This window comes from Trematosphaeria pertusa (genome assembly GCF_010094035.1).
Source record: "Trematosphaeria pertusa strain CBS 122368 unplaced genomic scaffold BU26scaffold_7, whole genome shotgun sequence".
NCBI classification, from domain to species: Eukaryota; Fungi; Ascomycota; class Dothideomycetes; order Pleosporales; family Trematosphaeriaceae; genus Trematosphaeria; species Trematosphaeria pertusa.
In genome coordinates, this window is record NW_022987218.1 from 1,591,582 (window position 1) to 1,618,649 (window position 27,068).

General features: G+C 54.2%; 13 protein-coding genes across 13 annotated transcripts; 5 read left to right on the plus strand and 8 right to left on the minus strand.

Annotated features, from left to right (window-relative positions):
- Window positions 1-779: 779 nt before the first annotated feature.
- On the plus strand, window positions 780-1,790 carry BU26DRAFT_564897 (uncharacterized protein; the record flags this gene model as incomplete). Its single annotated transcript, XM_033833323.1, has 1 exon — window positions 780-1,790. One exon carries the CDS (start codon window positions 780-782, stop codon window positions 1,788-1,790), a length of 1,011 nt encoding a protein of 336 aa, XP_033684244.1.
- A 539-nt stretch (window positions 1,791-2,329) lies between these two features.
- Window positions 2,330-4,075, minus strand: BU26DRAFT_605114 (HET-domain-containing protein; the record flags this gene model as incomplete). Its single annotated transcript, XM_033835567.1, has 1 exon — window positions 2,330-4,075. The coding sequence occupies exon 1, from the start codon at window positions 3,839-3,841 to the stop codon at window positions 2,330-2,332; it is 1,512 nt and encodes a 503-aa protein (XP_033684245.1). The 5' UTR covers window positions 3,842-4,075.
- A 1,176-nt stretch (window positions 4,076-5,251) lies between these two features.
- BU26DRAFT_594997 (GMC oxidoreductase) lies at window positions 5,252-7,011 on the minus strand (the record flags this gene model as incomplete). The annotated part of the gene is made up of 1 exon (XM_033834920.1): window positions 5,252-7,011. Exon 1 carries the CDS (start codon window positions 6,920-6,922, stop codon window positions 5,252-5,254), a length of 1,671 nt encoding a protein of 556 aa, XP_033684246.1. The 5' UTR covers window positions 6,923-7,011.
- Window positions 7,012-7,544: 533 nt separating this feature from the next.
- On the minus strand, window positions 7,545-10,494 carry BU26DRAFT_564900 (uncharacterized protein; the record flags this gene model as incomplete). The annotated part of the gene is made up of 6 exons (XM_033833324.1): window positions 7,545-7,913; window positions 7,961-8,942; window positions 8,990-9,165; window positions 9,216-9,712; window positions 9,762-10,132; window positions 10,181-10,494. The coding sequence occupies 6 exons, from the start codon at window positions 10,492-10,494 to the stop codon at window positions 7,545-7,547; spliced, it is 2,709 nt and encodes a 902-aa protein (XP_033684247.1).
- Window positions 10,495-10,852: 358 nt separating this feature from the next.
- Window positions 10,853-13,430, plus strand: BU26DRAFT_315081 (alpha/beta-hydrolase). Its single transcript, XM_033821969.1, has 5 exons — window positions 10,853-10,936; window positions 11,134-11,342; window positions 11,704-11,961; window positions 12,568-13,213; window positions 13,269-13,430. The coding sequence occupies exons 2-4, from the start codon at window positions 11,169-11,171 to the stop codon at window positions 13,162-13,164; spliced, it is 1,029 nt and encodes a 342-aa protein (XP_033684248.1). The 5' UTR covers window positions 10,853-10,936; window positions 11,134-11,168; the 3' UTR covers window positions 13,165-13,213; window positions 13,269-13,430.
- A 26-nt stretch (window positions 13,431-13,456) lies between these two features.
- Window positions 13,457-14,642, minus strand: BU26DRAFT_426993 (NAD(P)-binding protein; the record flags this gene model as incomplete). Its single annotated transcript, XM_033823709.1, has 5 exons — window positions 13,457-13,498; window positions 13,559-13,703; window positions 13,782-13,864; window positions 13,930-13,960; window positions 14,146-14,642. The coding sequence occupies 5 exons, from the start codon at window positions 14,640-14,642 to the stop codon at window positions 13,457-13,459; spliced, it is 798 nt and encodes a 265-aa protein (XP_033684249.1).
- A 586-nt stretch (window positions 14,643-15,228) lies between these two features.
- On the minus strand, window positions 15,229-15,692 carry BU26DRAFT_426017 (UcrQ-domain-containing protein; the record flags this gene model as incomplete). The annotated part of the gene is made up of 3 exons (XM_033823652.1): window positions 15,229-15,283; window positions 15,336-15,551; window positions 15,649-15,692. The coding sequence occupies 3 exons, from the start codon at window positions 15,690-15,692 to the stop codon at window positions 15,229-15,231; spliced, it is 315 nt and encodes a 104-aa protein (XP_033684250.1).
- Window positions 15,693-15,952: 260 nt separating this feature from the next.
- BU26DRAFT_484577 (carbohydrate-binding module family 50 protein) lies at window positions 15,953-16,867 on the minus strand. The gene is made up of 2 exons (XM_033825855.1): window positions 16,693-16,867; window positions 15,953-16,637 (listed from the first exon to the last, which is right to left on the minus strand). The coding sequence occupies exons 1-2, from the start codon at window positions 16,717-16,719 to the stop codon at window positions 16,158-16,160; spliced, it is 507 nt and encodes a 168-aa protein (XP_033684251.1). The 5' UTR covers window positions 16,720-16,867; the 3' UTR covers window positions 15,953-16,157.
- Window positions 16,868-17,919: 1,052 nt separating this feature from the next.
- On the plus strand, window positions 17,920-19,577 carry BU26DRAFT_551037 (uncharacterized protein). The gene is made up of 4 exons (XM_033832082.1): window positions 17,920-18,093; window positions 18,146-18,376; window positions 18,433-18,672; window positions 18,732-19,577. Exons 2-4 carry the CDS (start codon window positions 18,271-18,273, stop codon window positions 19,523-19,525), a joined length of 1,140 nt encoding a protein of 379 aa, XP_033684252.1. The 5' UTR covers window positions 17,920-18,093; window positions 18,146-18,270; the 3' UTR covers window positions 19,526-19,577.
- Window positions 19,578-20,001: 424 nt separating this feature from the next.
- BU26DRAFT_519381 (uncharacterized protein) lies at window positions 20,002-21,589 on the minus strand. The gene is made up of 3 exons (XM_033829034.1): window positions 20,731-21,589; window positions 20,643-20,677; window positions 20,002-20,575 (listed from the first exon to the last, which is right to left on the minus strand). Exons 1-3 carry the CDS (start codon window positions 21,215-21,217, stop codon window positions 20,243-20,245), a joined length of 855 nt encoding a protein of 284 aa, XP_033684253.1. The 5' UTR covers window positions 21,218-21,589; the 3' UTR covers window positions 20,002-20,242.
- Window positions 21,590-21,705: 116 nt separating this feature from the next.
- On the plus strand, window positions 21,706-22,990 carry BU26DRAFT_519382 (uncharacterized protein). Its single transcript, XM_033829035.1, has 2 exons — window positions 21,706-22,355; window positions 22,420-22,990. Exons 1-2 carry the CDS (start codon window positions 22,020-22,022, stop codon window positions 22,636-22,638), a joined length of 555 nt encoding a protein of 184 aa, XP_033684254.1. The 5' UTR covers window positions 21,706-22,019; the 3' UTR covers window positions 22,639-22,990.
- Window positions 22,773-23,544, minus strand: BU26DRAFT_315275 (uncharacterized protein). The gene is made up of 2 exons (XM_033821970.1): window positions 23,180-23,544; window positions 22,773-23,110 (listed from the first exon to the last, which is right to left on the minus strand). The coding sequence occupies exons 1-2, from the start codon at window positions 23,472-23,474 to the stop codon at window positions 23,013-23,015; spliced, it is 393 nt and encodes a 130-aa protein (XP_033684255.1). The 5' UTR covers window positions 23,475-23,544; the 3' UTR covers window positions 22,773-23,012.
- Window positions 23,545-23,651: 107 nt separating this feature from the next.
- On the plus strand, window positions 23,652-26,912 carry BU26DRAFT_484579 (cell division protease ftsH). Its single transcript, XM_033825856.1, has 2 exons — window positions 23,652-25,628; window positions 25,679-26,912. Exons 1-2 carry the CDS (start codon window positions 23,780-23,782, stop codon window positions 26,482-26,484), a joined length of 2,655 nt encoding a protein of 884 aa, XP_033684256.1. The 5' UTR covers window positions 23,652-23,779; the 3' UTR covers window positions 26,485-26,912.
- Window positions 26,913-27,068: the final 156 nt, after the last annotated feature.

The following is a 27,068-nucleotide window of genomic DNA, read 5'->3' on the forward strand; positions in this document are numbered from 1 at the left end:
AAGGTAAAATCGCTTCGGAGTCTGGATTGGGAGTTTGATCGTTCGTTGGATGCTGGACAACCGGCTTGAAGATTGGTTGTATGATGAGTTGGGCTCTCTCTAATAAGGGTAAGGTGTGGCTAACGAGACTACGAACTTTATATAGAGTTTGCTGACAGTGGGCAGTCCTTTCCCTTCGGTATTCGGGCGCATACGCTTATCGCGGTAGTTCACTCACACTGAGATTGTTGCCTATATACATTTTATTGACGCAATGGATCCACTATGCGCTGTGGTAGGCAGCCAGCCCCTCTAGACTCGGCGCCGATGAAGCACACCAGTCACATGATCGAAGTACTCGAGAATGATAACGCTAACCGAAATCTCGAGTCTTGTTATATGTGGAAGGTGGCCGATCACGTTCTAAGAAAGCTATTTGCTTCTAGTGTTCCAGCAAATACGCCATTTTCCACGTGAATTCGGCTTACTCACTGTATATCAGGCGAGCGAGGGACACCTGGGCGAAGACTACTATCCACCGACCACTTGCGACCTCGTAGACCCTACTTGAGTCATCTGTCAACAATACCATGGAGAGTTCACTGTCGAGGTACAATGCAAAGGGCGGAACGGGGGTTAAAAAGTTCAGTTTATCTACTTTTGTACCCTCACCACATCTTCTCAGGCACATCCACAGCAGTAGAGACCTCAACGACATCGCAACCAGTACTCAAGCTCTCAACAACAAACCCGCATACAGCCGAACACATTCTCGGCTCTCGAAACAAAAAGAATTCAGAATGTCTCCACGTAGCGACGCCACTCCTGCCAACAAACGCACTGTTGACGCGCCCGAGGGCCCAACAACTAGCGCCCTGAACAATGCGTTCCTCACCGTGAAGAAGATGGGCAAGGCAAAGAAGAACACGCCTAATACTGAACCGGTTGATCTCAAGGATATCCGCGAGATGTCCCTGGCCGATCGGGCTCTCCTGTGCAAGGGCCGCCGTGTCAAGATCTTCGCGGGCAACGACTTCATCGTCGACCTCCCGCAGGCTCTCCTCCTAATGACTTCGATCAATGGGCCTAAACTCCTCTGCGGCGGCAACACCATCGTCCTCCCAACCGGCACGGACAAGGATGGCGTTATCCGCCTTGTCAAGTACCTCGACAACATCGCCCGCTCGCCGAAGAAGCCATCTCGCATAGCAGCCAAGCTGGAAACGTTCGAGGATCTGAGCACTTGCGCCGCCGCCCAGCTCCTAGGTATGGAGAAGTACACCGCCAACATCATGAACCTGTACTGGGCCTGGTTCGCCAACTCGCTCCCAGACTACGACGACCTCGACGCCATCATGTGCTTCCCGACCTCGCACACGCGCCTCTTCGACCTCGTCGCCTCGCAGCTCGCCTCGCTCGTCCGCGACGACCAAGTCCCCGACCCGGAGGACTTCGCCGTCTACCTCGCGAACAACGCCCGCCTCGCCGACAAAATCGCCGACATCAACAAGAAGGCGGCGGCCAAGGCACGGCGTGAGGCTGCGCGCGAGCGGCGCCGGAAGGAGTTCGAGGCGTGCCAGCAGCGGCGCGAAGAGGCCGAGGCCCGCCGCGCTGAGGACGAAGCCCGTCGTCTGAAGGCGCAGAAGGAGCGCGAGGCGAAGGATAAGGCGTTCTGGGAGGACAAGAAGAAGACGGAGAAGGAGCTCGAGGCCCGCGTGCAGGAGAAGATGCGTAAGGGCGCAAAGGCGTTTACTAAGGAGGAGGCGGCGCATATTCGCAAGACGCGTGGCAAGACTGTGGCTGCGGTGTGAACGGATGCGCGTTTAGTTCCACCGGTTGGAACTTGTGGGTGGTGTTTGCGATCGCTTTTGTGTTGGGTAGCGAAGATGCCGTTGTGCTTTTATTCCTAAGAGGAATGTGATGGCTAGCACGGTGTGGAGCTTGTTTATAGTTCCGCGAATATTATTTTTATCATACTGGATTTATCGATGTTTCCCTGTTTCGTAGCCCGTGATGTACAGTAGCGAGCAAAATATGGTCAATGTGTGTTAGACGTCATCTACACTGACGTGCCTCCCTGGGTGGCGAGACACCCTCCGTGCCGAGACACATCTATTATTTAGGCATCTTAAGTTTTGCCCTCGTAAGTCTATAAAGTTATAAGTTAATATATTATTATTCTTTAGACATTTCTCCTTATAAATCTAGTCTACAGCCAACGGCCTGACGATTCGTGTCATGACTTGAATGGAATATCAACACGCGTGTCGTATTTATCTACTGTATGTTGCTCTGCAATACAGTGGCGAGCACAATCGGTTTCCCGTTTTGCACGTTGATTTGATTTGTTCTACCACCGGCTGGTTATACATAAGGGCAGCAAGCCATTCATACAATTCCCCTTGCAACATTTATCTGTCATCTTCCAATGTTTCCGCGCCTTCAAGATCTTTGCATACAAGTCCAGCCGCCCGTGAAGCTCTGAAAGTTGGAGGTCATATCTCCAGGGCCATTGTTCTGGGGGGATTTTATCATCCAACTCTATCTCCTGTACATCATCATAATTGTGCGAAAAATCACCATAGGAAGAGTTGAAATCCAATGGTACAAGCTCGCCGGAGCGGTAGACGAGATCCATGACGACTGGCAATGGTCGATGGCAGTCAGCACGTCTTCCTTCTACAACGACATAGAGCTTTTCAACGTCTTTCGTTTCGAGGTCACCAAGTAGATTCATCTCGGCGGCAAGCGCTAGAAGCATATAGAGTATGCGTCCGGGCTCAAGGTTCCCGCAAACCATCAGCACTTTATGCAATGTGTCGAGAAAGACTTCCTCTGTTGATTTCGAATAGTCGATAACGAGACGCTGTTCTGGTTCGACTATGCCCATGATAGCGTATATCCTGTCGCGGGGGTCCTGGCAACTCGCCCATATGCATCCATTGATTGCTAGGACAAGCTTGTAATAGTCTCGAGGGGCTGCAATTGTCCTTTGTTTTGCTCCATGCAATGCGTTATAGTCTTGCTCGGTGCTTGGTACGTCCGCCTCCCCATACGGATCCAACTTTTCGCGGATGACTTCATGGCCGATAGCAAAAGGATTTGACCACCACCACTCGCTGCATTCAACTTCGGGCCAAGATAAGCAACTGTTACTGCAAAGAATGCATATTCTACGTGCGAGATGGATCTCTTGCGCAATCCACATCCTCGTCCAGTATGGATTCGATATTATTGCGTGATGAACATCACCATCTGGATCGCCTTCGTCCCGTTCGTGGGTGGAGAAGATCTCGTTCCTCATCTTCTCGATCGCCACATCGCCAATCCAGCCATGATGTCCAAGCCATATGAGCACCTCTTTAGCATCCTCGTACGTAGTCCCCATGTTCTCCACTTGAGAAGAACGCTCCGACAAATTCTCTTGATTGATACACAGTTGATCGATCCAGATCCAAGTGCTGATCCACGAGTTTCGTCTCGCTGCCAGCAGAAAGTCACATAAGTTCTTGCGCACAGTGAAGGTGCGGCCATTGATAAAAATTTTGAATGTGGGTGAGGGTTGGCCCCACATGTACGACAAGGCCTGGTATGGCGGAACAGTGGCTCGGGGAAAGACCTTCAATTCGCATCGAATTGGATCTTCGGGACTGTCAGGTGTCCTTCGAGGCTCGATCCGGAGTAACCTGATTTCGTTCCGATCATTGTTGAAATCTGTGTAGGTGTAGGTGTCCTTGCAGAGTATCTGAGGTAGCAAGGCTGAAGGAGGAGCAGCAGGATCGTTTGTTGGATCGTCGAGATCAGGCTGAAATTTGACAATCTTTAAGGTCGAAGTATCCTTCCAAAATCTTGACAAGAACATCCTTGGGTAAGGTCGACGTCGGCTCGAAGGATAAGGACGGTCGGACGCCGCTGTCGTGGGCGGCCGAGAGAGGGCACGAGGCTATAGTCAAGCTGCTGCTCGCGACGGGCAAGGTCGACGTCGACTCGAAGGATGTGTACGGCCGTCAGACGCCGCTGTCGTGGGCGGCCGTGTCCAAGCTGCTAGAGTGCTTCAGCTCCAGATAATTTTCTTCCTCCCAACCCACCACCTTCCTTGGTCCACGCTCTTGTATACCGTAAATTACACCGTGATGATTATGTGGCCGCTTGCACTAACCGAGGTTGGTAATCGCTTCGGTTGGAGGTACCGATCGGCGTGGCGACCTTGCATGAATTTGCGCGCCACAGCAGACACAAGGCTGCTGATGACTTACTAGGCTATTGTAAGGTTCTCTGTTCGGATAGAACTGCTCTATAAGTATCGTAAGTGATAAGAGCTTAATAGTGGTGCTACAGCAAAGGGACATTGTTATGCGCAAAAAGAAGGTTCTTTGTAACTTACGCGTGAAGGCAACGATGCGAACGTAATTTTTGGGCGGGAGGGGTCTTGGATGTTTATGAATAGCTACAGCACATGGCTTATACAGAACTGTGGCGAATATCAACGTGTGCGCAGAAATCGAGTTGCTTAAAGTCAGAGTACCCTTTATTTGTCTCGGCACGGAGGGTGTCTCGGCACGTAGGGAGGGACGTTATATGAGCGAGGGAGTAATAGTCCACCAGAAATCTGAGCCCACTGCAGTGTATCGGTTTGCCCTACCGGATCTCACACGCTATTGAGACCTCCCTCCGCACTTCCACCGCATCCACATAATCCCCTTAGCTATTGAAGTTAATGTCCTCCAAAAGAGTCCCCCTGACAGACGCGGCATCCGATCCCACCAAACATCGCGCTCCGTCTTCGTCCTAGTAGCGCGCTTCTCCTGCACGATTAAAAGCGACCGTATGATACAGCGCTCAGCTGAGCAGTCGATAGATGAAATATCTCAGCACATCATATCATCTAGCATACACGTAGACGGACTTGACGTTGAATCCGAACCGCCCCGCCGCAAGCCTCTCAAGGTACGACACTGGATCTTTATTGATTTGCCGGATGTAATAGATACGGGTGTGATCAATTGTACCGCCGCGCTGACTGCGTCTTGCGCATCTGCCGCGCTAGCGCTGTCTTCCATGAGGTGTTGTAGAGTTGGGTAGCTTTGAAGGGATTTTGGGGGAAGGGAAAAGGATTATGTTGAGAGGAAAGTGAAGTTTTAGGATGGGAAATATGCAGCATACGTAGTAAGAGCAGTATACAGGGTACCTAAGCATGAACAGCAAGAGCATACGGTAGCATTTCCACTTCTCCCCTCCCTCCCACCACCTCCTCATAAAACCCTACCCCCCATCACCGCAACGCCTCCCCCACAAAATCCGCCGCCCTCTCCGCCAGCGCATAAACAGCACACTGGTAATGCGCCGTAATCGGCACCGGAAAAACACTCGCATCCACGACCCTCAGCCCCCGGACCCCCTTAACCCTCAACTCCGCGTCTACAACACTGCCCATAGCCGCCGTGCCAGCAGGGTGGTAAAACGTATTCGCCACCCGCGCCACGCGCGCATCGATCTCCGCGTCACTAGACGACGACGAGAGTTCCTTCCCGTCTGGCGGAAGAAGCTCTGAGACGACGGCCTCGCGGCCTTCAGGCGTGTCTCGCAGCACTTTGACAACGGTCCTGATGCCCTCGCGCAGCATGGTCCTGTCGGCCGCGGTGGCGTAGTAGTTCGCGTCGATGACGGGCGGAGTGGCCGGGTCTGTGTCCGCGAGCGTGATGCTGCCCCGCGACGTGGGCGTCATGAGGAGCACCGCGGACGCGATGTGCGAGCCGTCCATGGGGACGGCGACGCCGGCGATCTGCGCGCCGGCGGGCGCGTACACGATCAGGGACTCGATGTGGGCGGCGCGGGGGGAGAGGAGAGGATGGTCGTTGAGGGATTCTTCGCCGTCTTTCTCCAGCGCGTGCTGCAGCTTTTCCAGCGGCGTTTGTTGCGTGGCGACCCAGTCGCAGGGCAGGCCGGCGAACAGGCCCGCGTCCTGCCATTGCGGGCTGCCGATGGAGGGGTCGCGCTCCGGGTCCCGCAGCTTCCACCACTGGCACACGGCGAGGTGGTCGTGGAAGTTTCGGCCGACTGCTGGCGAAGAGGACACCACGGGGATGCCGTGCTTCTCCAGCTCCTGCGCTGGTCCGATGCCAGAGAGCATGAGCACTTGGGGCGTTCTGTACGCCCCTGCTGAGACGATGACCTCCTTTGATGCCGTGATCGTGGTGCCGTTCGCGAGCTCTACGCCCGTGGCGACGGGCTCGCCATCGCGCTCTTGCACGAGGACGCGCGTGACCAGCGTCTCCGTCAGCACCTCGATGCCCGTCAGGGGATAGATCTGACTGGCAAGCTGGCGCCGGCCGGCATGCCAGTTCTCGACAAGCTCAGCCAGGCCGAGCGGTGAGCCTGCGTTGCCGTCTGCGATCTCCTGCACGCCGACGCGCGCCCAGGCGTCACGCACTCGTTCCCTCAGTGGATATTTGCGCGACGCGCTGCTCGCCGAGATGGAGTAGTTGTGCACGGGGCCGTCATGCCCATGCTTCGACATGTCAGCGCTTCCTAGCTGGCCATGGTACGTCTCTGTCTTCCGGAAGTACGGCAGCCAGCCCTCGTAGTTCCAGCGGGAGTCCCCAACCACCGTTGCCCACAGGTCATAGTCGGCCGCATTCCCGCGCGTCCAAGTCCCGTAGTTCGTTGCGCTGCCGCCAGAGAGGGCCTTTCCGGCTGCGGCATAGCAGGCGCGATTTCCGAGATGAGGTTGCGCAACGGTTGAGTACGCCCAATCAAGCTCAGAGTAGTGGCAGGAGAAACAAGCCAGAGGCGTGGTGGTTAAAGGGTGGTCCGCGACGTCCTTGCCTGCTTCGATGAGGAGGATGCGAAGCGTAGGGTGCTTCTCGTGCAGTCTGGAGGCGAGGACGCAGCCGGCAAGGCCGCCACCGATGATGATGATATCTTTGGTCGGGGAGTCAGACATCGGGAATCAGTAGGTGCGGAAGAGGAGGAATAGTGGGGTGTGATGGGTGCTAAAGCGCGAGAGGAATAAAGAAGATATAGGTAGCGGTTTGGGTAAGCACTTACCCTACTAGAGCTGTGCCGCAGACATGTCAGCTTATAGATGTGCTTCTCGATCAGACGTGAATGATTGGCTGAACTCTAGTTCTGAAAACGCCCGGTTCATCGCAAGACGCGGTAGCGAAGCTCCGTATGCTACTATGAAATGGTGCGAGTCAATATAAGCTCTAGTGATGCGTTGAGTGCATTACGCTAGGGTTACCTACGTACCAGCAGAGACTAGAGAACATAGGAGCACACTACATCCACATACAGTCGCGTAAACTACAAAAGCCCCAGAGTGAGTAGAGGAATGTCAGCCGTAACGTCGTAATACATGTACAAAAATCGAGAAGAATATTTACGCCGCGGTCCCTCCCAGGTCCAACCTTCGTCTCGAAATATACACTGTAGATTACGCGGTGAGCAGTCAGACTGCCCCCTTGCATACGCCGGAAAAGATGCTCGTTCGTTGCCAGGACGCCGGAAGAAACTTTCAATGTACCTCCTCATGAAACATCACTGCCTGTCTCCACCTGCTATCGTCACCTTCCCCCGTTCATGGCGTTCGAATTGAACCCGCTTGTCCCATGACTCGTCTGGTGCCCAAAATCCGGTAAGACGCCGTTCATTGATATGCCGTCTTCGAAGCCATTGTATCCGGTCATGTCCGCCCAGTCCCACTCGAGCGTCATGGGCATCTTCCAAAGGTCTTGTGGGACATTGTTGAACGTCTGGTCGAAGGTGCCCATGGCCATGGCGTTCATGTTCATTCCACCGTTTTGCATTTCGCCAGCCGTGCTCATGGGCAAGCCATGCTGTACCATTCGGGAGGTCATCGCGGGTGAGCCGAACTGACTCATATTATTGGGCTGGAGGGAGGCGTGGGTAAAGTTGGGGGAAAACGGGAATGGCTGGAGGCATTAGCATTACTTATTGCGTAATATCGAAGAACACTCACCTCATTAAAGCCCTGAAAGTCAGGATTGAATATCATGTCTTGCCCCTGGTTCTGAGGTGTTCCCGCCGTGGTTGAGGCAGGGGGCGGGGATTGCGGGTTGCGGTTCGTTGATAGGATCTCATTCGCTGTGGCTTCAATCTCGGCATCCTGTTCGCTATCGCCCTGCTTCCGTTTGCGTCTAGAGGCATGCTCTCGGTCCGCCTTGTCGAGCACAATGGTCGCGATGCGTTCGAACTCAGCACATACACTCAGCATGCGTTTTACGCTGCCATTGCCCGCGTCGTTCTGAAGCATGCTCAGGAAATTGACAACGAGCTTCATCAGCTTAAGGTCAGAGCGTGATCGGGTATCCTGCGGGTTCTGTAGAATATTGGCGAAGAGGGTGACGAGGGCTGTTACCGGGAAGTAGATGATGAGCCACACGCAAGACGGGTCGCCCTTCGGGATATACTTGAGGAGATGTATCGAAGCACGGGCAGCCTGAACGCAAAGCTGTGCAGACATGAAGACTCGCGGGTTAAGTGGTCGAGCATTCAGGCCCTGGATGGCAAAGTTCGACAGCCGACTTGTCCAGTACCCGTGGTGGACGCTCATGCGATGGATTGTCGTTAAGCAGTTGTAATACCCGAGATGAAGCACCGCGACCTGCAGGATGAGAGGAGTATGCGAGGCCTTGATGTCGTGTTCTGGGCGGAACTCCAGTGGGATGCCGTCTTTCCACGTCTCCAACTCCTTATCTAATTCGCCAATAGTATTGAGCAATTCGCCGTCGGTTTGCTTTGACGCCTTGGTGGAGTAGAGTCGTCTGTACACATGGCTCTGAATGACAGAGAAAGTGCACATGAGGCGGAACAGGTTCATCTTTCCCTTGCCGTCTGAAAGCGGAATATTACCGATGTTGTCGGGGGGATCCTCACTCGGCAGCTCTACGTTCATATCGTCATCATCCTGAATGGGCGGACGGCCTGATCGCAAGCAAATACTAGGGAACATCAGCGAAGCTCGTGGGTTTGGGCAGGGAATCCTTACTCCCTGTCAAGCATATATGCAATCCAGAAGACGCGCTTGCGCTGCTCGACTTCCGAGGCGTTCAAGTTGAAGCCTGAGCCCTTTTTGTGCAGACCGATGCTATGGGAAAGCCGAATGGCAGCGCCTACGAAGAAATACGTTGGCTGAGGGTTCGGCGTGCCAAGCAAAAAGAGGCCCTGGGCATGTTAGAGAGTGACAGCGTGGACGCGCGGATTTCTCCACTTACGATGCCGAGAAGAGCCTGCACGCTGAGCAGATCAGTGTTCCGCATTGTGAGCTCTACCTGGACGCTCATGGCGTTCTTCAGATACTGCCACGCCTTTTCGTCTTCCTCTTGCGGGACGAGGTTGCTCATGACGCGCAGTCGATGGGCAAAGGCGAGGGCGACATTCAAACTCGCCCACCAACCAGAGCCTTCATAGGGGTCTTTTGAGTAATGCTTGTCGACAAGATGCATGAAGGTGGGTTCGTGGAAGAGCGGAAACATGCAGTTGAAGTTCTCGAAGTAGTCCTTTAGCAGCGACAGCGCCTCGGATTTGGGCGGAAGTTGTCGATACACACGTCGTTTGAAGATGTCTTGGAAGACGTCTGGCCGCCACTGTATCCACTTGTTATCTTCGATGGCGGCGGTCGAGATCATGTCCTGGAAGGAATTGTCGCCCGTCTTGTCATTGACCCACTGTATGCCCTTGGGAGAGAAAATGGAGAAGCCGGAGGATGAGCCTGCACACATGAGCATTGACATTCACAAGGGAGCCAGCTTGGAGCCTACCGATATATCTCGTCTCTCCGCAGTTGTTGGTCACCAGGGAGCACATCATCTCGGCCAGCGCATCCTCCTCCTTCTCGCCCTCGGTCGTCTGCCGCGGAGGCTCCGGCGACGTCGTGCCGCTCCGAGGGCTCGGGAGGGCGGGCTGTGCCGGCGTGGCGCTTACCTTCTCCGTGGTTGGAGCTACGGAGGCCATCCTGTCCTCTGAGTGCTGTGTTCTCGGTGTTCCGTTCGTTCTCGCCCGGTCCGCCAGCCGCCTCTCTAAGGTTGCAAGGTCGGTGCTGCCGTCGTCGTCCTCGGGGAGCACGCCAGACAGGCGCATCAGCGACTCCATGCGCGCCAGGCGGTTCTCGAGGCCTTCGATGTACTTGGCCCTGTCATGTGTCAGCCATGCGCTCAACCAGGGTCACGGCGGAACGGACCCCTTGGGCGGCTGCCGCTTCTTCTCGACCTGGGTGAAGATGCACTCGGTCTTGTAGTTCTGGCAGTGGGTGCATTGGGGCATCTTGCCGTCGCACTTGATCTTCTTCTTGCGGCACATGTCGCACGCCCTCGCAATCCGCCGCCTCTTCGCGTCGCCCTGGTCGTGCCCGTCGTCCAAGTCATCCTGGCTGAATATCGGGCCCGGGAGCGATGCGGGAATAGGCGATCCGTTCGCATTGAGGTTGCCAAAGATGCGCGGCGGCTGGTTCATCAGCGGCGGGCCCGGGGCGTAGAAGCCGTTGGAGCCGTCCATGGCGGATTCGAGTGATGCGGCGGCCAGAGGGTGCTTGCGGGTTCAATTGCTGGCGAAAACGGGCGGCGTGGTGTTTTGTGAGCGAGAATGTGCAGGTGGTCGGTTTGGAGGGGTCGCTGCTAGGCCACCTGAAACGCTGCCGAGTTCTCCAGCAGCAGGGCCCTGAGCGTTGCTGTCGCAGAGTAGCCGACCGTGGAATTGAGTCAAGAAGTGCGTCGTCCGCCGTCGTCCGAGAGCTCCGGCGCTGCGTATCTGCCTCTAGCGTGCGCGTGCTGAGGCGTGCTGGAAGCGGCTTAGGCGGTGGATCACGTCCGAGGCTCCACAGTGAAATCATCACGCCAAACGCGCGCCGGCGTGCCACCACCGACTCTATATCCCCCTGACCACTCCGGCTAAGCGCTCTGCTCCTGCTCGACGGAGTATTCGGCCCTCAAAATAGCAGGTTGGCATTTCTCCATTCCCGGCACCGCTTCTTTTAGACGGCCCCTCGCTTGAAACCTGGATGCGCCGGGCGCGGGCGGGACGCGGCGCTGCTGTGGCACCATTCCAACTATAACGTGCTGCGCCACGCTCGCATCCGGACCTGGTCTTCCTCAGCACCCATCAGCCATCGTTGTGTCCTCTGCTAACACCAAGTAGATTGACAAGGCGCCACCAGGAGTACCCCGCCCGCCATGGCCCATCAAGAGCCCATGACGGCGGACGAGCTGCTCAAGCACCCGGAATACGACCACACCGTCTGGGACCTCAAGCCCGCGAAGAAGGGCAGGCTCGCCGTCGCCCAGGGCAGAGGCGGGCCTCTACACATTGCATACGAGGTCCACGGCCATGGAAACCGCCATCTCGTGGTAGGTGATAAACGCTCATCAGTGCGCCAAAATTAGGCTCCCACACGCTGCCGTCCAGAAAGAGCACACTCCACAGCAGTATTTGTCATGTCTGAAGTCCGGGAATGATTTCCACTGCTGCTCGTCAGCAAATTCCGCCAATCGCTTTGGCGCTTCCCCATTGTTCCGTTTCGGTCGCAGAGCGCGTCTCAGCCTTTTCGTCTCCTCGTCTCACATCCCTGCACGCCCGCGCATGTTCCACACCCTTTTTCAACGACATCTTCCAACCCGTTTTCTCGGGCCCGCCGCTGAATAATTTCTACTCGGCCTGCTGCATCTTGGTTATCGATATCGAAGAAGTAACTCTGCTGACACCATGTAGTGGATAATGGGCCTAGGCGGCATGAAGTATGCGTGGCAGCGCCAAACAAAGGACTTTGCCCATACACAACCCGACCAATATTCATCGCTGGTGCTCGATAACCGCGGCATCGGCGAATCAGACAAGCCGCTGTTTAGATACTCCACGTCCGAGATGGCAAAGGACGTCCTCGAACTAGTCGACCACCTGGGGTGGACCGGCAAGCGCGAATTGCACATCATCGGCATTAGCATGGGAGGCATGATTGCCCAGGAGCTGGTAAGTCCCGTCATATTTACTTTCTCGTCTTATACCCTTGGACTTTTCCAGTGCACAATGCTTCATCTTCGAGAATGCTTGGGTAAGCGCATGTCGGATGCGCTGCCTTCCGGTCAAACATCGTGAGGTCAGTCTGAGGCATCACGCCAAGATATGAAACGCTTCGAGCATCTCGCCCAGCACCCCTTGCAATTTCTCCTGCCCCGAGCGCTCCGCTCCGCCCCACCCGTTCAAAGTCACTGTCGTCCTGTTTAGCTCTCCCCGCCCTTGGCGTGCCTGGTCCCGTTCGTGACGAGGCGATCTTGCAGAATAGGGGAGACAAAATCATGAGAACTGAAAAATGTAGTTAACAAGAGGCTAGGCCGTGCTGATACCGGACCGCATATGCACGCTCTCCCTAGTGTCGACCGCAGCAGGATTGTTTAGAACGAGTGTGAGTTTATCCACATCCCTTCTCAAACCCGTCCACTCCTCAACCTTCTCAACTCTCCACCTCAAAAGCAGACCTCCTTCCCAATCTCAAAGAGTTTACCTCCCGCTCTACCCTCCATGCGGGAGCAATCCAGTCTTCAACATCAGATACCAACGCACATTAACATGTTTCAGGGCTTCATCGAAAACCTGCGCAACCGCGCCAACCTCTTCCTCCCCAAATCCATCGACCGCCAAATCACAAACGTAAAGCACAACCTCTACACCCCCACCTGGCTCTCGCAGCCCGACGCCCTCGAGCACGTCGTCCAGCCCTTCCCCACCAACGGCGACCGCTTCGCCGCCAACGAGCTGTGGAAGCGCTCGCACCCAGACTACTTCCAAAGGCCCGGCTTCATCCTGCAAGCCATTGCCGCCGCCTGGCACTACAAATCCTCGGCGGACCTGCAGAAGCTGGCGCACACCGTGGGTAAGAAGAGGATTATGGTGGTGCATGGCACGCAGGATCGCATGATTACGTTTCCGCACAGCGTAGTGCTGTGGAGGGGCCTGGAGAAGGGCGAGGGCAAGACGGGCAGGGAGAATTGGTTGGGGATTGAGGAGGAGCCGGATGTGTGGGAGGAGGGGGAGATCGAGAAGCGCTTTGTCAAGGGGCAGGCGCATGTCCTCCCTATTGAGATGAGGAGGGAGTTTCATGGGTGGGTGGAAAATCTTATCAAGAGGGGTGTGGAGTTGAATGAACGGGAGGGCGTGGCGGATAGCTCGACTTGAGTGCGGTCGTTAGAGGGGAGCCCAGAGTCTTTTATGTTCCTCGGCGTCGGTACGATATCATATCCTTAGAACGAGCACATCTAATAATTTGGTCGTCATACTAGAAAAAAGCCATAATATCAGCCTCAAAGAAACCAACGATTACCCCTGAACCCGCTCTCACCCTGCTCCTTGTCGCATGTGACCATCTCTCCCTCCCTATCACCCCCAACACGCAGAGGCCGCAGCATACCACCCTTTATCTCCGCATCGTCGGACTCCAAGCCCATCAAGAACCACCCAAGACCTACCTCTACATCAAACTCCTCCCGCCATCGACATCCAAACAAACACCCTGCATCCCAGTCAGCCGCCGTCTCCCTCTCCCTCTCCCAACTTCACTCCCCCCACCTACCGTAAGAAACTCCGCCTCATCGCTCGCCAAAAAGCACGCCGCATTCGCAATATCCCGTGGCGTGCTCATCCTCCCCAGCGGGATGCCCGCCAGCGGAGCAGCGCGCCCCTCCGGCGTATCCGTCCCGCCCAGCACGGGGGCGACCCTGGGGTTGAGCGTCAGCGGTCAGCCGTCGGCGCTAGACTGTGCGGATTTTCTGGGGGAAAGTGGTGGATGGACGTACATTGCGGTTTCGCCGAGGACGGGCTGGATGCAGTTGTAGCGGATTTTGTCGGCGGCGTATTCGGCGGCTAGGCCTCTGGTGGCCTGGGGTGGGGAGTTTGGGTTAGCGGGTGGGAGGGGGAAGGGGATGGGGAGGGGGCGAGACGTACGGCGGTGACTGCGCCTTTGCTGGCTGCGTACCTGGGCAGGGGAGAGGAGAAGTCAGCAGGCAGTCCGTTCATAGCTATGATCCACCCTCGCAGCGCATTTTCCGTTCCGCTAACACCCCAACCTGCCCCTTCTTCAAGACCCATCCATCCATCCACCCACCCACCCCCAGCCCCCAAACAAACCCTCTCCCCAAAACCCAAGAAACACACACCTACCACACCAACCGCGGCCTCGGCCGTGGCGCGGAAACACTACTCAAATTAACCACCACACCACCCCTCCCCTCACGCCTAAAATACGGCACCACCGCCCTCGCGCTATGATACAGCGGCTTGACATTAACGCGCCACATGCGATCGACCTCGTCCTCCGGGACCTCCTCGCTGGGCCGGGCGACATGCACGACGCCGGCGTTGTTGACGACGATGTCGAGCGTGCCGAAGGCGTGCAGGCACTGCGCGAGGGCGGCGTCCCAGTCCGCAGCTTTGGATACGTCGCCGATGAAGACGGAGCAGGAGCTGCTGCTGGATGAGCTGGATGGGCTGGATGGTTGGTTGAGGGAGGCGGCGAGGGCGTGGGCGGGGGCTGGGTTGATGTCCCAGATGAGTATGCGGCAGCCTTCTGCGTGGAACTTTTGCACGATGCCTGCGCCGAAGCCGGAGCCGCCGCCGGTGATGATGGCGACTTTGCCGTGGAGGCGCGGGGATGGCATTGCTGGATGGAGAGTTATGTGTGAAGCGTAGAAGAATGATTGAAGTGGGATTGACTGGGAAGGAATGGGAGGGCGAGAAAAGTGAGATAGACTGGGTAGGAATGGGGGTGGAGGGAGAGAACTATGCCGGCCAAATGGTCGGCTTAAGAGGTCAATATCTGGAGTGATGCGGCTTTTTGTAGCACGGTGAGGAGAAGCGTCCCCATACCCCGCATCTAGATGTGCGTGATGTAGATCTCCCATGATTGGAACCGGTTTGCTGATGACTCGCTCGTGGCTATACGTACTGCACTGACTCAGCTCAGTTCGCGTAATAATGGCATCTGATAAGTGACTGGAGTGGTTGGTGGGAAACGCGTGCGAGACGGTGGATAGAAACAAGATGATATACAGGATATGCTTGGTCTATGTAACATGGTCGGACTGCCGTCATAGTTGGAAGAGGATGGTGAAGGGCCTTGTGCGTCGTGCGTAGTTAGCGGAGGATCTTGTCGAAGACGATAGCTTGGGCTCGCAGCGCCGTTTCCCCAGACCACTCCTAATCCAGCCCTCTCCCCAATCTCTTGGCAAACCCCCCAGCGAGCGTCTATTCCTCGCCGCCAAACTCCTGACGACCCGGCTTCGAGTTCAAATACTCGTTCCTGTCTCGTTAGCGCCTCATGCATACCCCCGTCCCGCCGCACATCGACTCACCTCTCAATAGCCCACTGCATCGCGGCGTACGCCGCGATAAACGGCGGGATAACGTAGAGGATCTGGTTCCGCGCCCGGCGCACCGTGTTCCAAGTTCCCTTGGTAAGGAAGCCGGCGAAAGGACGCTGTCGGTTCGAGCTCAGGGCGTACGTCGTGACGCCCTTGCCGGGCATGCCGCCACCTTCGTAGGGGTTGCCCCACTCGCCGATGTGCCATCTGTGTGTCCCATGTCAGCGCTGCTTCTTCCTCTGCCTTGAGTCCGAGCATGTGGGTGGGAGCGGTCGGTGACGTGAGCGAATTCGGAGCGACGTACGTAGCTTTGTGGCGGGCGCCCGTGGAATCTCCTCCGCCGGCCATTGTGTCGTGTGCGGTCAATTGATCCGATGGGATGCGTGGGTTGGTTCTGAGCGGATGGGTTCGCGGGTTGAGAGCTGCAAGTGAAGGTCGCACGTTATGTCTTCAAGCTTTGAGTTCGCGGCTCTCGGATTCCAAGCTCTCGATCGGGTATAGCGCAGCACGTGATGCTCCGGAAAACCGAAAGCTTGTGATTGGGCGCATAGGATGCTTAAGATGAACGCGGAGTTTCTTAATTGTACTAGACTACGGAATAAAGTCGAGCAAGAGTCCAGCGCTACCAGTCTCGGAACTTGCAGAACGAAAGAAGTAGAGTGATTCATCCAATATCGTCTCCGTTAGAAGGCCGTTCCCGAGGTCAGTACAGGTGTTTAGCATTTGAGAACTCCCATCATCCGGACGCCAACCAAACAAAGAACGCATCCCGAACCAATGTTGTGTTCATACAGGCCCACAGTGGTATCACATTCATGCCGGCACGCACATCCTCTGCCCCACATTCAACCTCTCGCAATCCACATGTTCATTCCCCTCCAGCTGCAGCAGCTCGTCTACACCCACACCATAGGCTTTTCCGATCTCCCAGCACGTGTCGCCTTTCTTGACTTGAATTTTACGATCGCCTTGAGCACAGTAAACCTGCGACGCCGCCTCGTCAGTCGATCCACCATTGATGAATCTAAAGAGGAGCAGGAGGAAGACTACGACGAGGAGTGCGAACGGGAGCATCATCCTGACGGACTCGCGGTTGCTCTTCTTGAGCTGCGTGTTGTGCGCTTCGATCTGTTCCGGCGAGCGTTCGGGTTGCTGGCCGACGGGCCAGAGAGGGCCATAGCGGTTCCCTTCTTCGGATTCATAGACGCGGCCGTTGCCGTCGCTGAACGTGTACTTCTGAGTGTCGGCATCGTAGCCTATGCGTTGGAACCCTTCGGGAAGACGTTGCTCGTCCTGGTATGGCTATTAGCAAGGCTGAGATGACGGCTGGCTGTCGCGTGCGACTCACGTCATCCATGTCAGCCCAGCGGCCCATTTTGATACCACAGTGTATGCTGTCCTGGGAGGTTGGGGTAAGCGATGGGAGTTAGTGTGGACGAGGCCGAGAGCAGGACGGCTATCAATTTATCACAAAGTCCGTGAGGGATTCGAAGGAGTGCCTATGCAAAAAGCAGGCAGTCAAGCTGGGGGTTTGTGGCTTAGACGCCTTCCGGTGAGCGATGATGTGACGCGTAAAGTGTGGAGGATTGATGACGGAATCTGCCGAAGAGGGCGCTAGGCGACATTCGCAGAGGCGATTGGTCCATTCAATGAACTCAGGTCTCTCTGCCTTCTGTACGCCAAATGTTTTGGAGCCTACAGCTGCCAAACAGGATCGATTACCAGAAGTCACCGATACAGTGGCACAGCCCTCTTAGAGTGCTAGTCAAGGCACCCTATTTTGTAACTCTAAATGAACGCCTGCCTTCCCACGCACGGCCCCTCCGCCAGAACAACATGAGCGGGGATCTTAGCTTCAGCGAAAGGTGCGGTGATGGCTATAGTCTCTGTATCGCTGGGGTATCGGGTAGTATGTCCTGATCCTGTCGTATCAACCGCGAAGTTCAATCCTCCAACACCCCCAAGAACCCAAGCGTCCACAGAGTCGTCGTGCGAGAGATTTGGATGGCCACGCCCGACATCTTTAGTCCCCTCGGAAGCGACAGCGCAGCCTGCGTAGCATAGACGTTGTAGTCGATGTATTAACATGTGGTTCGACGCCCGCGAGAAGGCGCAGAGCTGCTCTAGCGAACGGTATATCGATGGTTACAAGGCCACCATCAAGAAGCATACAGATTCGGCGTAGAGAGCTTGGCCGCCTTAACACTCAGATTGATAATTAGCTATGCTATTTCTGTATTGCTCGCAGATAGAATTGGATTCAGCTTCTCCTCTCGGCATTAATACCAAATCCCGAATCCCATTACAATGACTTGACCTCTCAACAGCTGAAGCTATCCATTCAGGACGGACTCAACTAGCTTTCCTATCCCTCACTCGAACCTATCGTGAGTGTGCCTGAGAAATAACATCGGCCTACTTAAGTCACAATAAATATTTGATTGACTGCGGGGTACATATCTTGATACATCAGCTTATACCCCTGCTCAAATCTGCAAATCACACACGAGCCTACGCGAGCTTCAGCCGCCGATTTTGTCAGCTCGCAAGGCTGAGATGAGAGAGGTGCCTCGATATCGTCTTCGTCGCGATGAGCTTCACTCGGGCTTATCCGTCTCCCGACGGTCGATTGTTGCTTTTCGCAGCCCATTTTTATCACCGACGTCTGCGTCCAGGTCTCCGGGAGACCCCATCTTTAGCTCTCGATCGCTGCTCGGGAGCTAGTGCGGGATAGCCTTGCGACAACACGGTCTGTACGGATTCTGTTCGGTTCAATTGGCCTTTGCTGAAGCCCCATTTAGTCTCGTCATACCTCAACACGTCGGTCGTCAATCGCTCGTTCGATCAACAGGCGATCCTGCCCCATGCGCCTTCTCCCATTGGTCTCTGCTACAAGTAGGTGGAGCTAGTGGGGAGCGCATACGCCATGGTACCTCGAAGAGCGAACGATATCTGTGGCTCTGTTGAGAACAACAGTTGGCTGTGTAAATGTGGAAAGGCCGTAGCGCAGATTGAAGAGGTTGGGGAACCATGTATGTTTCGGCATGCTAGGATTTGGGGGAGCTCCAATGCTAAACCTACGTTTTAGCTCTACAATGTCCAAATAGGCAATATGGATGCCCTTTCTTCCTTTGGCAGATAGATGAAGAGTCTGAAAGGCGGAAAAGAACCAGTCAGTCGAGCCTTAAGAGCTCGAATGGTCCGTCTGCACCCGTCCAAAGTCGACCATATCTACAGCCGACTGCTCAGCACAAAACGGTTTCGAAGGGTAATACGATGAAAGATAACGGAATTGGTTTTCTGGGAAACGAATTCGTCGAAAATCAAAGTGAGTGTGATGTCATTTAATGAATCATAGCTTCAATGGACTAATATGTCCTATTATAGGTGTACAAGGAGATATGCAAACAAGTTTCCACAGCCACAGCGAATCGACTGTCAACTATAATGTTACCAACTATCATGGTCATGCTGGCTATACCGCGCCAGAGTACAGGGCACCTGAAGATATCTATCGAAGCGGAGGTTTACCTTCGCCGGAGTGGAATTTGCATCCAGCGCAACACCAGCAATCACCATATCCCACACCCCCTAGTGAGCACCCCTCTCCGATGCAAGGCCAAGGACAACACCCAACTTCAGCGCAGCAGCAGCATATCTCATCAGAAAATCGACCCTATACACAACAATATCCTCCGCACTATTCATTCGTTCCACAATATGACCCGCAAAGGTGGAATAATCTTGTGGAGACGTCCGCAGTTGCCCCTCCATCCTCGTGGTACGCAATCGAAAGGATTGCAGCACTGGTTCCTCCACACAACTGGCTGAATATATACAACATTGCAACGCCAGTACCGCCACCTCATATTATTCAGACAAACATGCGATATTCCACTCTTCTCCACGTTGCTGCCTTGGTGCCACAGATACAGACTCCGCAGTCTCCTCCATCATCACATCCGTCGCCGAATCCGAATTTGCCACCACCTTCGCATCCACTTACCGCACCTACTTCGTTACCTACGGGACCATCTATGACAGAGCCCACGCCGACACCCCGCCCCACACTGGCCAATCAGCCGGCGACTAATTTATCTTGCAACCCGGCAGCAGAAAGCTCGTCATCTTTCGGCGCACTGTTTTGCTGCTGGAGGGGGGTTAAGAAGCGACAACGCTGAACATATAGTGTTGCTAGTATCTCGCTTACATGTAGTCCCATCTCATAGCTTCAATCCACAGACTCTCTTCACACAACCTTCCAAGAGGCCTCTCCTCATTACTCTCAGATTACGACAAACCTCTGTGACATATGCGTCGAATCAATGATTCTGAACCTCAGTGTCCAGCTCGTTGAAATCTGAACAACTAAACAGTCATGGATGACTCAGGCCCGACGAAGGTACCCAGAATCTTTAGGCGAAGGGCAACTATGCTCGGAACTAACGTTGCGATAGTTGTAGGGTAGTTGTCCCATTTCGAGCGATGTTGAACGCAACCATTACACGAACGAGTATGTATCAAGGAACGACTGGAAAAATGCTCAGAGTGCATCGGAGTGGCCTCCGCAATATGGACCCGGGGTTTACGGTTCATTTAGTGTAGCGCGCTTAGATTTTACTGGCATAGTGCGGGAGTATGAACACAGCATGAGCCTGTCATTGGATATGAGACATGAATATTACATCTATTGCGGCAGTGTTCTCATCTATAATACTCATTTTTGGTATGTAATTCCCAGCATAATCAAATTCTCCTTTTTCGAAGCCATGTAAAATTTTTCCGCGCGATACGTCCCTGATTTTGTTCCTCGCGCGGACTAGGCGAAGCCCGGACAGCACCTCCCACGAGCATTTTGTTCCCTTCCAAGGTTGTCCAAGACAGATGAGTGCGCTGAGTCAAGTTCGGTTGAACTTCGCTGGAATGGGCAGGCTGTTGATGACGCCAGATGCTAGAATCCGATGCATGCCATTGAAGTTGGTAGGACCGATCACTGCTACAGTGCATCCACTCGCTACGCAGCTTTCGAAGCGACCTCGATTGACACCGGTCCCAATGGCTCCAAAGATGTCACCCTCTATTCTGACGTTGGAGAACGTGCATTGAGATGGTTCGTCTTGAGCCTGGCCTTGGCTGGTTGGCCCTTCCTCGGGAGAGCCTTCGGGAGCGGGCATTTGCATAGACGGTTTGGAATCTGCTGCGCTCGAATCGGGTGCGATAGTTGTCGCAAGCTGCCAATGTTGTTAGTAATTGGACGCGAATTATATTTTTGCCGGATTGCAGTCTTGATTGACTTACTGAATCGGCGGTGTTTGTGCGGAGGGCTAATCGTGCTGTTGGAACTCAGTACACATGCAAAAGGCTGAAAAGGCGCAGGTGAGCTTACTCTCGCTAGGTTCGACGACAGTCATCGACGTCGCATTACTCATCGAATCGGAAGAGTTGTCGGCCATTTCTTCCTTCGAAGAGTATGACATGCAGAGCACCAAGTCCAGTTTGTAGGCGTCTAGAGTCGCGAAAGAGTCTTTAATCCGCTTCTCTGCTTTCTTCTCCTTTGGTATTTTCAGGTACTTCGCTCGCGATTTCCGCGTGCCCGTTGGGAAAGACGTTCTTAGGGTGCTTTTAAGCGCGTCTACTTCCTTCGAGATGGAGTCGAGGAGGTTCGTGGTAATCTGCGCGCAAAGCTGTTCGTTGTTCTTAATATCTTGGATAACGCTGGAAAGGGACTCGAGTCGTGCAGAATAGGATTGTATGCGCGCTGGACAGTGCTTTATGTGGTCTTGGAGCTCGATTATGGAGCTCCCAATTCCGAAAATGTAGCCGACAAGCTGGCTGCCTCCTGCAACCGCGCCCAAAATTTCGAATCCTGACATGATGTAATCGTTATCGTGACTCTAATTTTAAACATTAAAAGCAAAACTCAGCAGAAATAACTGCTATTCGCGACTTTCTGCCGGGATGGGTCTGTTTAAGTTTTGGGGGCCAACTCAGCTGCAGGGCGCAAAGGGGAAAAGGAACCGCGAGTGCGAAAGCAGGAATTTGAAAGCGAAGGGCGGTGAGTTCGAGAACAAATGATTATTAAAAAGACAGCACGTGCGGCTTCGTGTGCTGCAGTGAGATGTATGAGACTGGCGTGCATGCGAGACGAGGCCATATTAGCTGAAAGCCTACAGCACGACCTCGGGAAATGGGGCGAGCGACCCCCCGAATGGGTGGTGACGTGGCGCCGTTGACTCTGCCTTGAGTAGTTGGGCCGCAATGCTTTGCAGAGGCAGATTCGCCTTGAAAAGCAACAAATCTGGCTAACAGGACTTTCTGTCTCAGTCTGCAGTCGCCTCGCCCATAGAGTCAATCATTCAGTCGGCCTAGGGCTGCGCCACGTGTTAGGCTGGAACTTATTGCCTCAGGAGTTAGAGTCATAGAATGCCAGCACATAAGCCGTTTCACGGTCAACCAGCCCAGTAGTCACTCAGAACCGGGCTGTGGAGATCTGTCTCCGATAGACAGGGCAGGCTATAGAGAGCGATCAACGTACGAGACTGTACCTTGTGTGGTGTCGGCATGCGAAGTGAGGCCGTTGCGGAACTCGGAAAGGGTGTCGGGAGAATATAAAAGCATTGCAGGTAAAAGATACGGTGCTCCGGTTTTCCGGTGGTCTCAATATCAGTGTCAGACATGAAGGCGTACACGCACAGACCAGGTCGCTCTACCTTTTGCTCTCGTATCCAGCTCGCGTACGGCTACCTCGCGACGCCGTTTTCGCCCACCGGCACATCATCTCACCAAGGCTACCAATATCCAGCCCACCCACGGAATCGAAGCGCAATGAGCAGTCAGCTCAAACGACAGAAATTACCCTCTGAAGTGCAGGAAGAGCTGGACGAGGGCGCCAGGTGGCTCTCGACAACCGCACGGTTTGAACAGCTGCAGAAGGAGAACTACCTTTACTGCGTGGAGGCAGAGGCCTTGGTCGATAAGTTCAGCAAACTGCTGGCCTATGTCAGCGATGAAGTATGGAGGCCGCCCCAGCTATTAAGTTATCAGACTCTAAGCTGACTTGGAGCGACTGACGTAGACCCCCGCGAACGAAACCCGCATCACCGCGCTCCACTTCGAACAGTCCGCAAGCATACCCGTGAAGAAGGGTTCAAGCGTAGATGTAATCCCTATTCATCTCAAGTCAGGTGAACCGACTATCGGCGGCGAGAAGTTGGAACTTGGAGAATACGTGCGGTTGACGAAAGAGACGCCAGTTGAGCCAGATTTTTACTGCCTCCTGCTCTTGAGGAACTGAAGGGCATCATGGAGCTGCATCTTGCACACTTTGGGAGAGCGTTTGGCGTGCAGCGTGATACCCTCTTTTGCGCTTGGATTCGATGCTGCTGTTCGGAGTAGATCGGCTCTGCCAAACTACCATGTTCACAGGGCTGTATTGGCTGAACACAAGATTTGGCGGAAGGCCTTGGGACTTTTTAAAGAAGGAACTGGCAACTCTAGGGTAGAAGACTATCCCAACTAAGATAAAGAGGAAGAAGCCATACCGATATGCACCAGTAAGAGTTTAGATTGAGTAGATTTCTCTAAATAACACTTACTTGTAGTACAGGCTTTATAGTTTATATTGTATTAAGAATATTATTATAAGAACTTCTAAGTAGACTTCCTCCTTTATTTTTGCCGTGCTAGTATAGTCTCTTGAAGTATCCAAGCTCGAGAGAACCATGGACTGTGGTCGAAGAATCTTATCATTGCGGTCATGCCTAGGACTTGACACAGTAAGAGTCAGATGGATTTACCTGTGCGAAACTTCGCACGAAGACCTCTTGCAGGAATACCTTCTCGTTCCAAAAACCCAAGCCACCGTGTCAATCGTAACTTGATCGCAGAATGCTCGTCTTCGCCGAGCCATACTCGCACCTGACGCGCTTGCCTGTACACATCGCCCATGAATCGGATCCGGTGGTTTCGCTCTTCGAAAGGATTCTGATCGATACATGCCGCATCGACCCAGAGCGTCCGACTATAGTTTTTCTTTCTCAGCCTTCGCAAGGCTACGCGACAGTTCTCCGTCACAAAGATGGTCTGCCCTTCGCAGTAGATGGCATCGTTGCCAACAGGCGAACCCCACATGTAGAACAAAGCCTCGTATTTGCAAGACTGGTCTTTTGGGGGTGGATAGGTTGACCTCCTCAAATGTGCAATGAATCAGGTCGCTTCCTCTGCACATTACTGAGGACCATGCGACTTAGTAAGCGCTCGGCCCGCTGAAATGTCGGACGAATTTCGTCGACATCACGACTGCCGTCAGGAACCGCAGAACCTTCGCCATCACTCAGCGCGCGCCACCCGTTCTCATCTCTTTTCGCCGTGCATGATCAATTGCAGCGACTACAGACGTCTCTAACACCCTCACCTCCCCACCCTTCCTCCTCGCCATGTCCACACTCCTCCGCCGCTCAGGTAACCTCGCGCGACTCTCGAGACCCTGTCTTAACGCCGCATCGAGAAACGCCGCACTTCGAAGACGAATACCTGTCCCTCAGTGCGTATATGCGCAACAGCGGGCGCGATTGTTCGCGACCAAGCCGCCTAAGGAGCCGAAGAACAAGAAACAGGATGATGAGGTAGCGAAGCAGAACCAGGGCCAGGCTAAAAAGCCTGAGCCAAAGAAGGACGAAAATCCAGAGGAAAGCAAGGAAGAAAAGCCAGCAGCCCCAACACCGCAGGTATCGAAGTTGTCGGAGGAGGAGGAGAAGCTGTTAGATCAGCTGGTTTCCTTTGTTTCCATGGGGGTCCCGAAGTCGCAGCAAAAGGCTATCAAGGATGCTGTAGACGAGATCAAGAAGACCGGGATCCCAAAAGAGCTGAGGGAGGAGATGGACCGGCTCGCGCGGGGCGAGAAGCTAGATCTTGCCACAGCAGCCAAGATTTCGCGGTTAACGACCAAGTGGGCGCGCAGGACCGCCGAGCAGCAGCGCTTCAAAGACGAGGCACCAGAAGAACCGCAGCAGAAGGCGGGTGCACACGACCCTGGTCCAGGAAAGGAGAAGGGGCAAAAGGGCGGCGCAGGTCCTCCGAAGTTGGAAAAGAATATGGACTGGAACACGACGCTGATCACAGCTTTCCTTGCATGGCTTACCTACCGCATGATCGTACCCGGCGAGAACACCAAGGAGATAACGTGGCAGGAATTCAGAACAACATTCTTGGACAAGGGCCTAGTAGAGAAGATCGTGATCCTCAACGGCAACAAGGCCAAGGTGCATCTGCACCGTGAGGCTGTCGCTTCCATGTATCCAGACTCGCCTGCGGCCAGCCACAACTTCTATTACTATTTCACAATAGGGTCGGTCGAGGCGTTTGAGAGGAAAATGGACGACGCACAGTACGAGCTTGGCATACCCAGCTCGGAGCGCATTCCCGTTGCCTACGCCAACGAAATCTCCTGGTTCGGCACCTTCTTGTCCTTTGGACCTACCCTCCTTCTCCTTGGTTCCCTGTTCTACTTCACAAGACGCGCTGGTGGTGGCAGCGGCGGCAACAGCGGTATCTTCGGCATGGGCAGGAGCCGAGCCAAGAGGTTCAATCATGAGACGGATATCAAGGTCAAGTTCGCCGACGTCGCCGGCATGGATGAGGCCAAACAGGAGATTATGGAATTCGTCTCTTTCCTGAAGGAGCCCGGCCGCTTCCAGAAATTGGGCGCCAAAATCCCGCGCGGTGCCATCTTATCTGGTCCTCCAGGAACCGGTAAGACCCTCCTCGCCAAGGCGACTGCTGGAGAATCCGGGGTGCCATTCTTCAGTGTTAGTGGTTCCGAGTTCGTTGAGATGTTCGTCGGTGTCGGCGCGTCCCGTGTGCGAGATTTATTTGCCAACGCGCGCAAAAACACGCCCTGCATCATCTTCATTGACGAAATCGATGCCATCGGACGATCTCGGGCAAAGCAGAACTTTGGGGGTGGCAATGACGAGCGCGAGGCTACACTCAACCAAATTTTGACGGAAATGGATGGTTTCAATACAACTGAGCAAGTCGTCGTACTTGCTGGTACCAATCGGCCTGACGTTCTCGACAAGGCGCTCATGCGGCCAGGGCGTTTCGACAGACATATCAACATTGATCGGCCGACGATGGAAGGCCGAGCCCAGATTTTCGCCGTGCATTTGAGGAAGATTGTTACCAACGAGGACATGGAATTCTTGAAGGGCAGGCTGGCAGCATTAACACCTGGCTTCTCAGGTGCTGACATTGCCAACTGTGTCAATGAAGCTGCTTTAATCGGTGAGTAAGCTGTACATGTTAAGAGGGCGTTGATTGCTAACTCGTTCTAGCTGCACGTCACCAAGCCGATTCCGTCACGATGGCGCACTTCGAGCAAGCCATCGAACGAGTCATCGGCGGTCTAGAGAAGAAGTCTTTGGTTCTGAAACCAGAGGAGAAGAAGACGGTAGCTTACCACGAGGCAGGCCACGCCATTTGTGGCTGGTTCTTCAAGTACGCAGATCCTCTTCTCAAGGTTTCCATCATTCCTCGTGGTCAAGGCGCCCTCGGCTATGCCCAGTACCTCCCTGCTGGCGACACCTACCTCATGAACGTTCACCAGTTGATGGATCGCATGGCTATGACCCTAGGAGGACGCGTATCAGAAGAGCTACATTTCGACACGGTAACTTCAGGCGCTTCGGACGATTTCAGAAAAGTCACACAGATGGCCACTGCTATGGTCACCAAGTGGGGCATGACCAAGAAGATCGGTTACATATACTACGAAGACGACCAGCAAAACCAGCTCCAGAAGCCCTTCTCCGAGGAAACCGCCAAGAATATCGACATTGAAGTTAAGCGCATTGTCGACGAAGCATACAAGCAGTGCAAGGACCTGCTGACAGAGAAGAAGCACGAGGTGGGCTTGGTGGCCGAAGAGCTGTTGAAGAAGGAAATGCTCGGCCGAGAGGACATGATCAGGATATTGGGCCCTCGACCATTTGAAGACCCGCAAGATTTCCACAAATATTTCGGAGGCGAACATGGCCGCGTGCCGGGTTTGATTGAGCCGAATGGCGACACGGGCGTCAAAGGCCCTGTGGTTCCGCCCGCACCAGCATTCAAGAGCAGTGCCGCTGACTCGCCGCGGTGAGGATGCATGGAGGAATGGTAAACATCATGGCATTCTGCAGGCACTATTCATCTACGTCCATTCTGTTTGCATTAGGCGGTGCGGGCTCTTTTTCCACTCATAGCTTTGAGAGCGCGGTGTATAGTATCATAGGATGGACCCGCATGGGGCGACCTGTATAGTAAATCTTGCAAGCAAGCGCGTCCCTGCGCTGTATTTTACGACATTGGGATATCGTTACTGATATGTCTATCAGCCTGTTCTATATCCGAATTCCGTGGATTAAACGCGAGAGCGATGGCAATGTGTTCAGGTAAGTACGAACTACGATGTAGATGGCAATTTTTGTCACTCGATCTTCTCGAATATCCGTTGTGTGGTATCTAAACTCTTTTCTTCGTTAGATGAGCTACTTCGCCGTATAACCTTTCCCTGGTTGTAATCGATTTGGACGCGAGGTATGGTGCGCCTATACGAATGAAAGAAATGTACAACGTCACGTACGGCCTCGACAGTGAATTGCGCCTCATCGTGGACAAAGACCCCGGCCTATCCCCTGCGTACAGCAATGAAGCCTCTTCGAGCTTGATCGGGAATAACTTAAG

What these genes read in the sequence shown, in the direction of transcription:
- BU26DRAFT_315081 (XM_033821969.1), top strand. Translation starts at nt 11,169, where the DNA reads ATGGCCCATCAAGAGCCCATGACGGCGGACGAGCTGCTCAAGCACCCG. An exon ending in ATGGAAACCGCCATCTCGTG is followed by an intron (nt 11,343 to 11,703) that starts GTAGGTGATAAA and finishes GACACCATGTAG; the next exon opens with TGGATAATGGGCCTAGGCGG. An exon ending in GCATGATTGCCCAGGAGCTG is followed by an intron (nt 11,962 to 12,567) that starts GTAAGTCCCGTC and finishes AACATGTTTCAG; the next exon opens with GGCTTCATCGAAAACCTGCG.
- BU26DRAFT_484577 (XM_033825855.1), bottom strand. Translation starts at nt 16,719, where the DNA reads ATGGGCCGCTGGGCTGACATGGATGAC. An exon ending in GCTGGGCTGACATGGATGAC is followed by an intron (nt 16,638 to 16,692) that starts GTGAGTCGCACG and finishes TAGCCATACCAG; the next exon opens with GACGAGCAACGTCTTCCCGA.
- BU26DRAFT_551037 (XM_033832082.1), top strand. Translation starts at nt 18,271, where the DNA reads ATGGTACCTCGAAGAGCGAACGATATCTGTGGCTCTGTTGAGAACAAC. An exon ending in TGAAGAGGTTGGGGAACCAT is followed by an intron (nt 18,377 to 18,432) that starts GTATGTTTCGGC and finishes CCTACGTTTTAG; the next exon opens with CTCTACAATGTCCAAATAGG. An exon ending in CGAATTCGTCGAAAATCAAA is followed by an intron (nt 18,673 to 18,731) that starts GTGAGTGTGATG and finishes GTCCTATTATAG; the next exon opens with GTGTACAAGGAGATATGCAA.
- BU26DRAFT_519381 (XM_033829034.1), bottom strand. Translation starts at nt 21,217, where the DNA reads ATGTCAGGATTCGAAATTTTGGGCGCGGTTGCAGGAGGCAGCCAGCTT. An exon ending in TGTCGTCGAACCTAGCGAGA is followed by an intron (nt 20,678 to 20,730) that starts GTAAGCTCACCT and finishes GAGTTCCAACAG; the next exon opens with CACGATTAGCCCTCCGCACA. An exon ending in GCACAAACACCGCCGATTCA is followed by an intron (nt 20,576 to 20,642) that starts GTAAGTCAATCA and finishes CAACATTGGCAG; the next exon opens with CTTGCGACAACTATCGCACC.
- BU26DRAFT_519382 (XM_033829035.1), top strand. Translation starts at nt 22,020, where the DNA reads ATGAAGGCGTACACGCACAGACCAGGTCGCTCTACCTTTTGCTCTCGT. An exon ending in TGGCCTATGTCAGCGATGAA is followed by an intron (nt 22,356 to 22,419) that starts GTATGGAGGCCG and finishes CGACTGACGTAG; the next exon opens with ACCCCCGCGAACGAAACCCG.
- BU26DRAFT_315275 (XM_033821970.1), bottom strand. Translation starts at nt 23,474, where the DNA reads ATGTGGGGTTCGCCTGTTGGCAACGATGCCATCTACTGCGAAGGGCAG. An exon ending in TGGGTTTTTGGAACGAGAAG is followed by an intron (nt 23,111 to 23,179) that starts GTATTCCTGCAA and finishes TACTGTGTCAAG; the next exon opens with TCCTAGGCATGACCGCAATG.
- BU26DRAFT_484579 (XM_033825856.1), top strand. Translation starts at nt 23,780, where the DNA reads ATGTCCACACTCCTCCGCCGCTCAGGTAACCTCGCGCGACTCTCGAGA. An exon ending in CAATGAAGCTGCTTTAATCG is followed by an intron (nt 25,629 to 25,678) that starts GTGAGTAAGCTG and finishes AACTCGTTCTAG; the next exon opens with CTGCACGTCACCAAGCCGAT.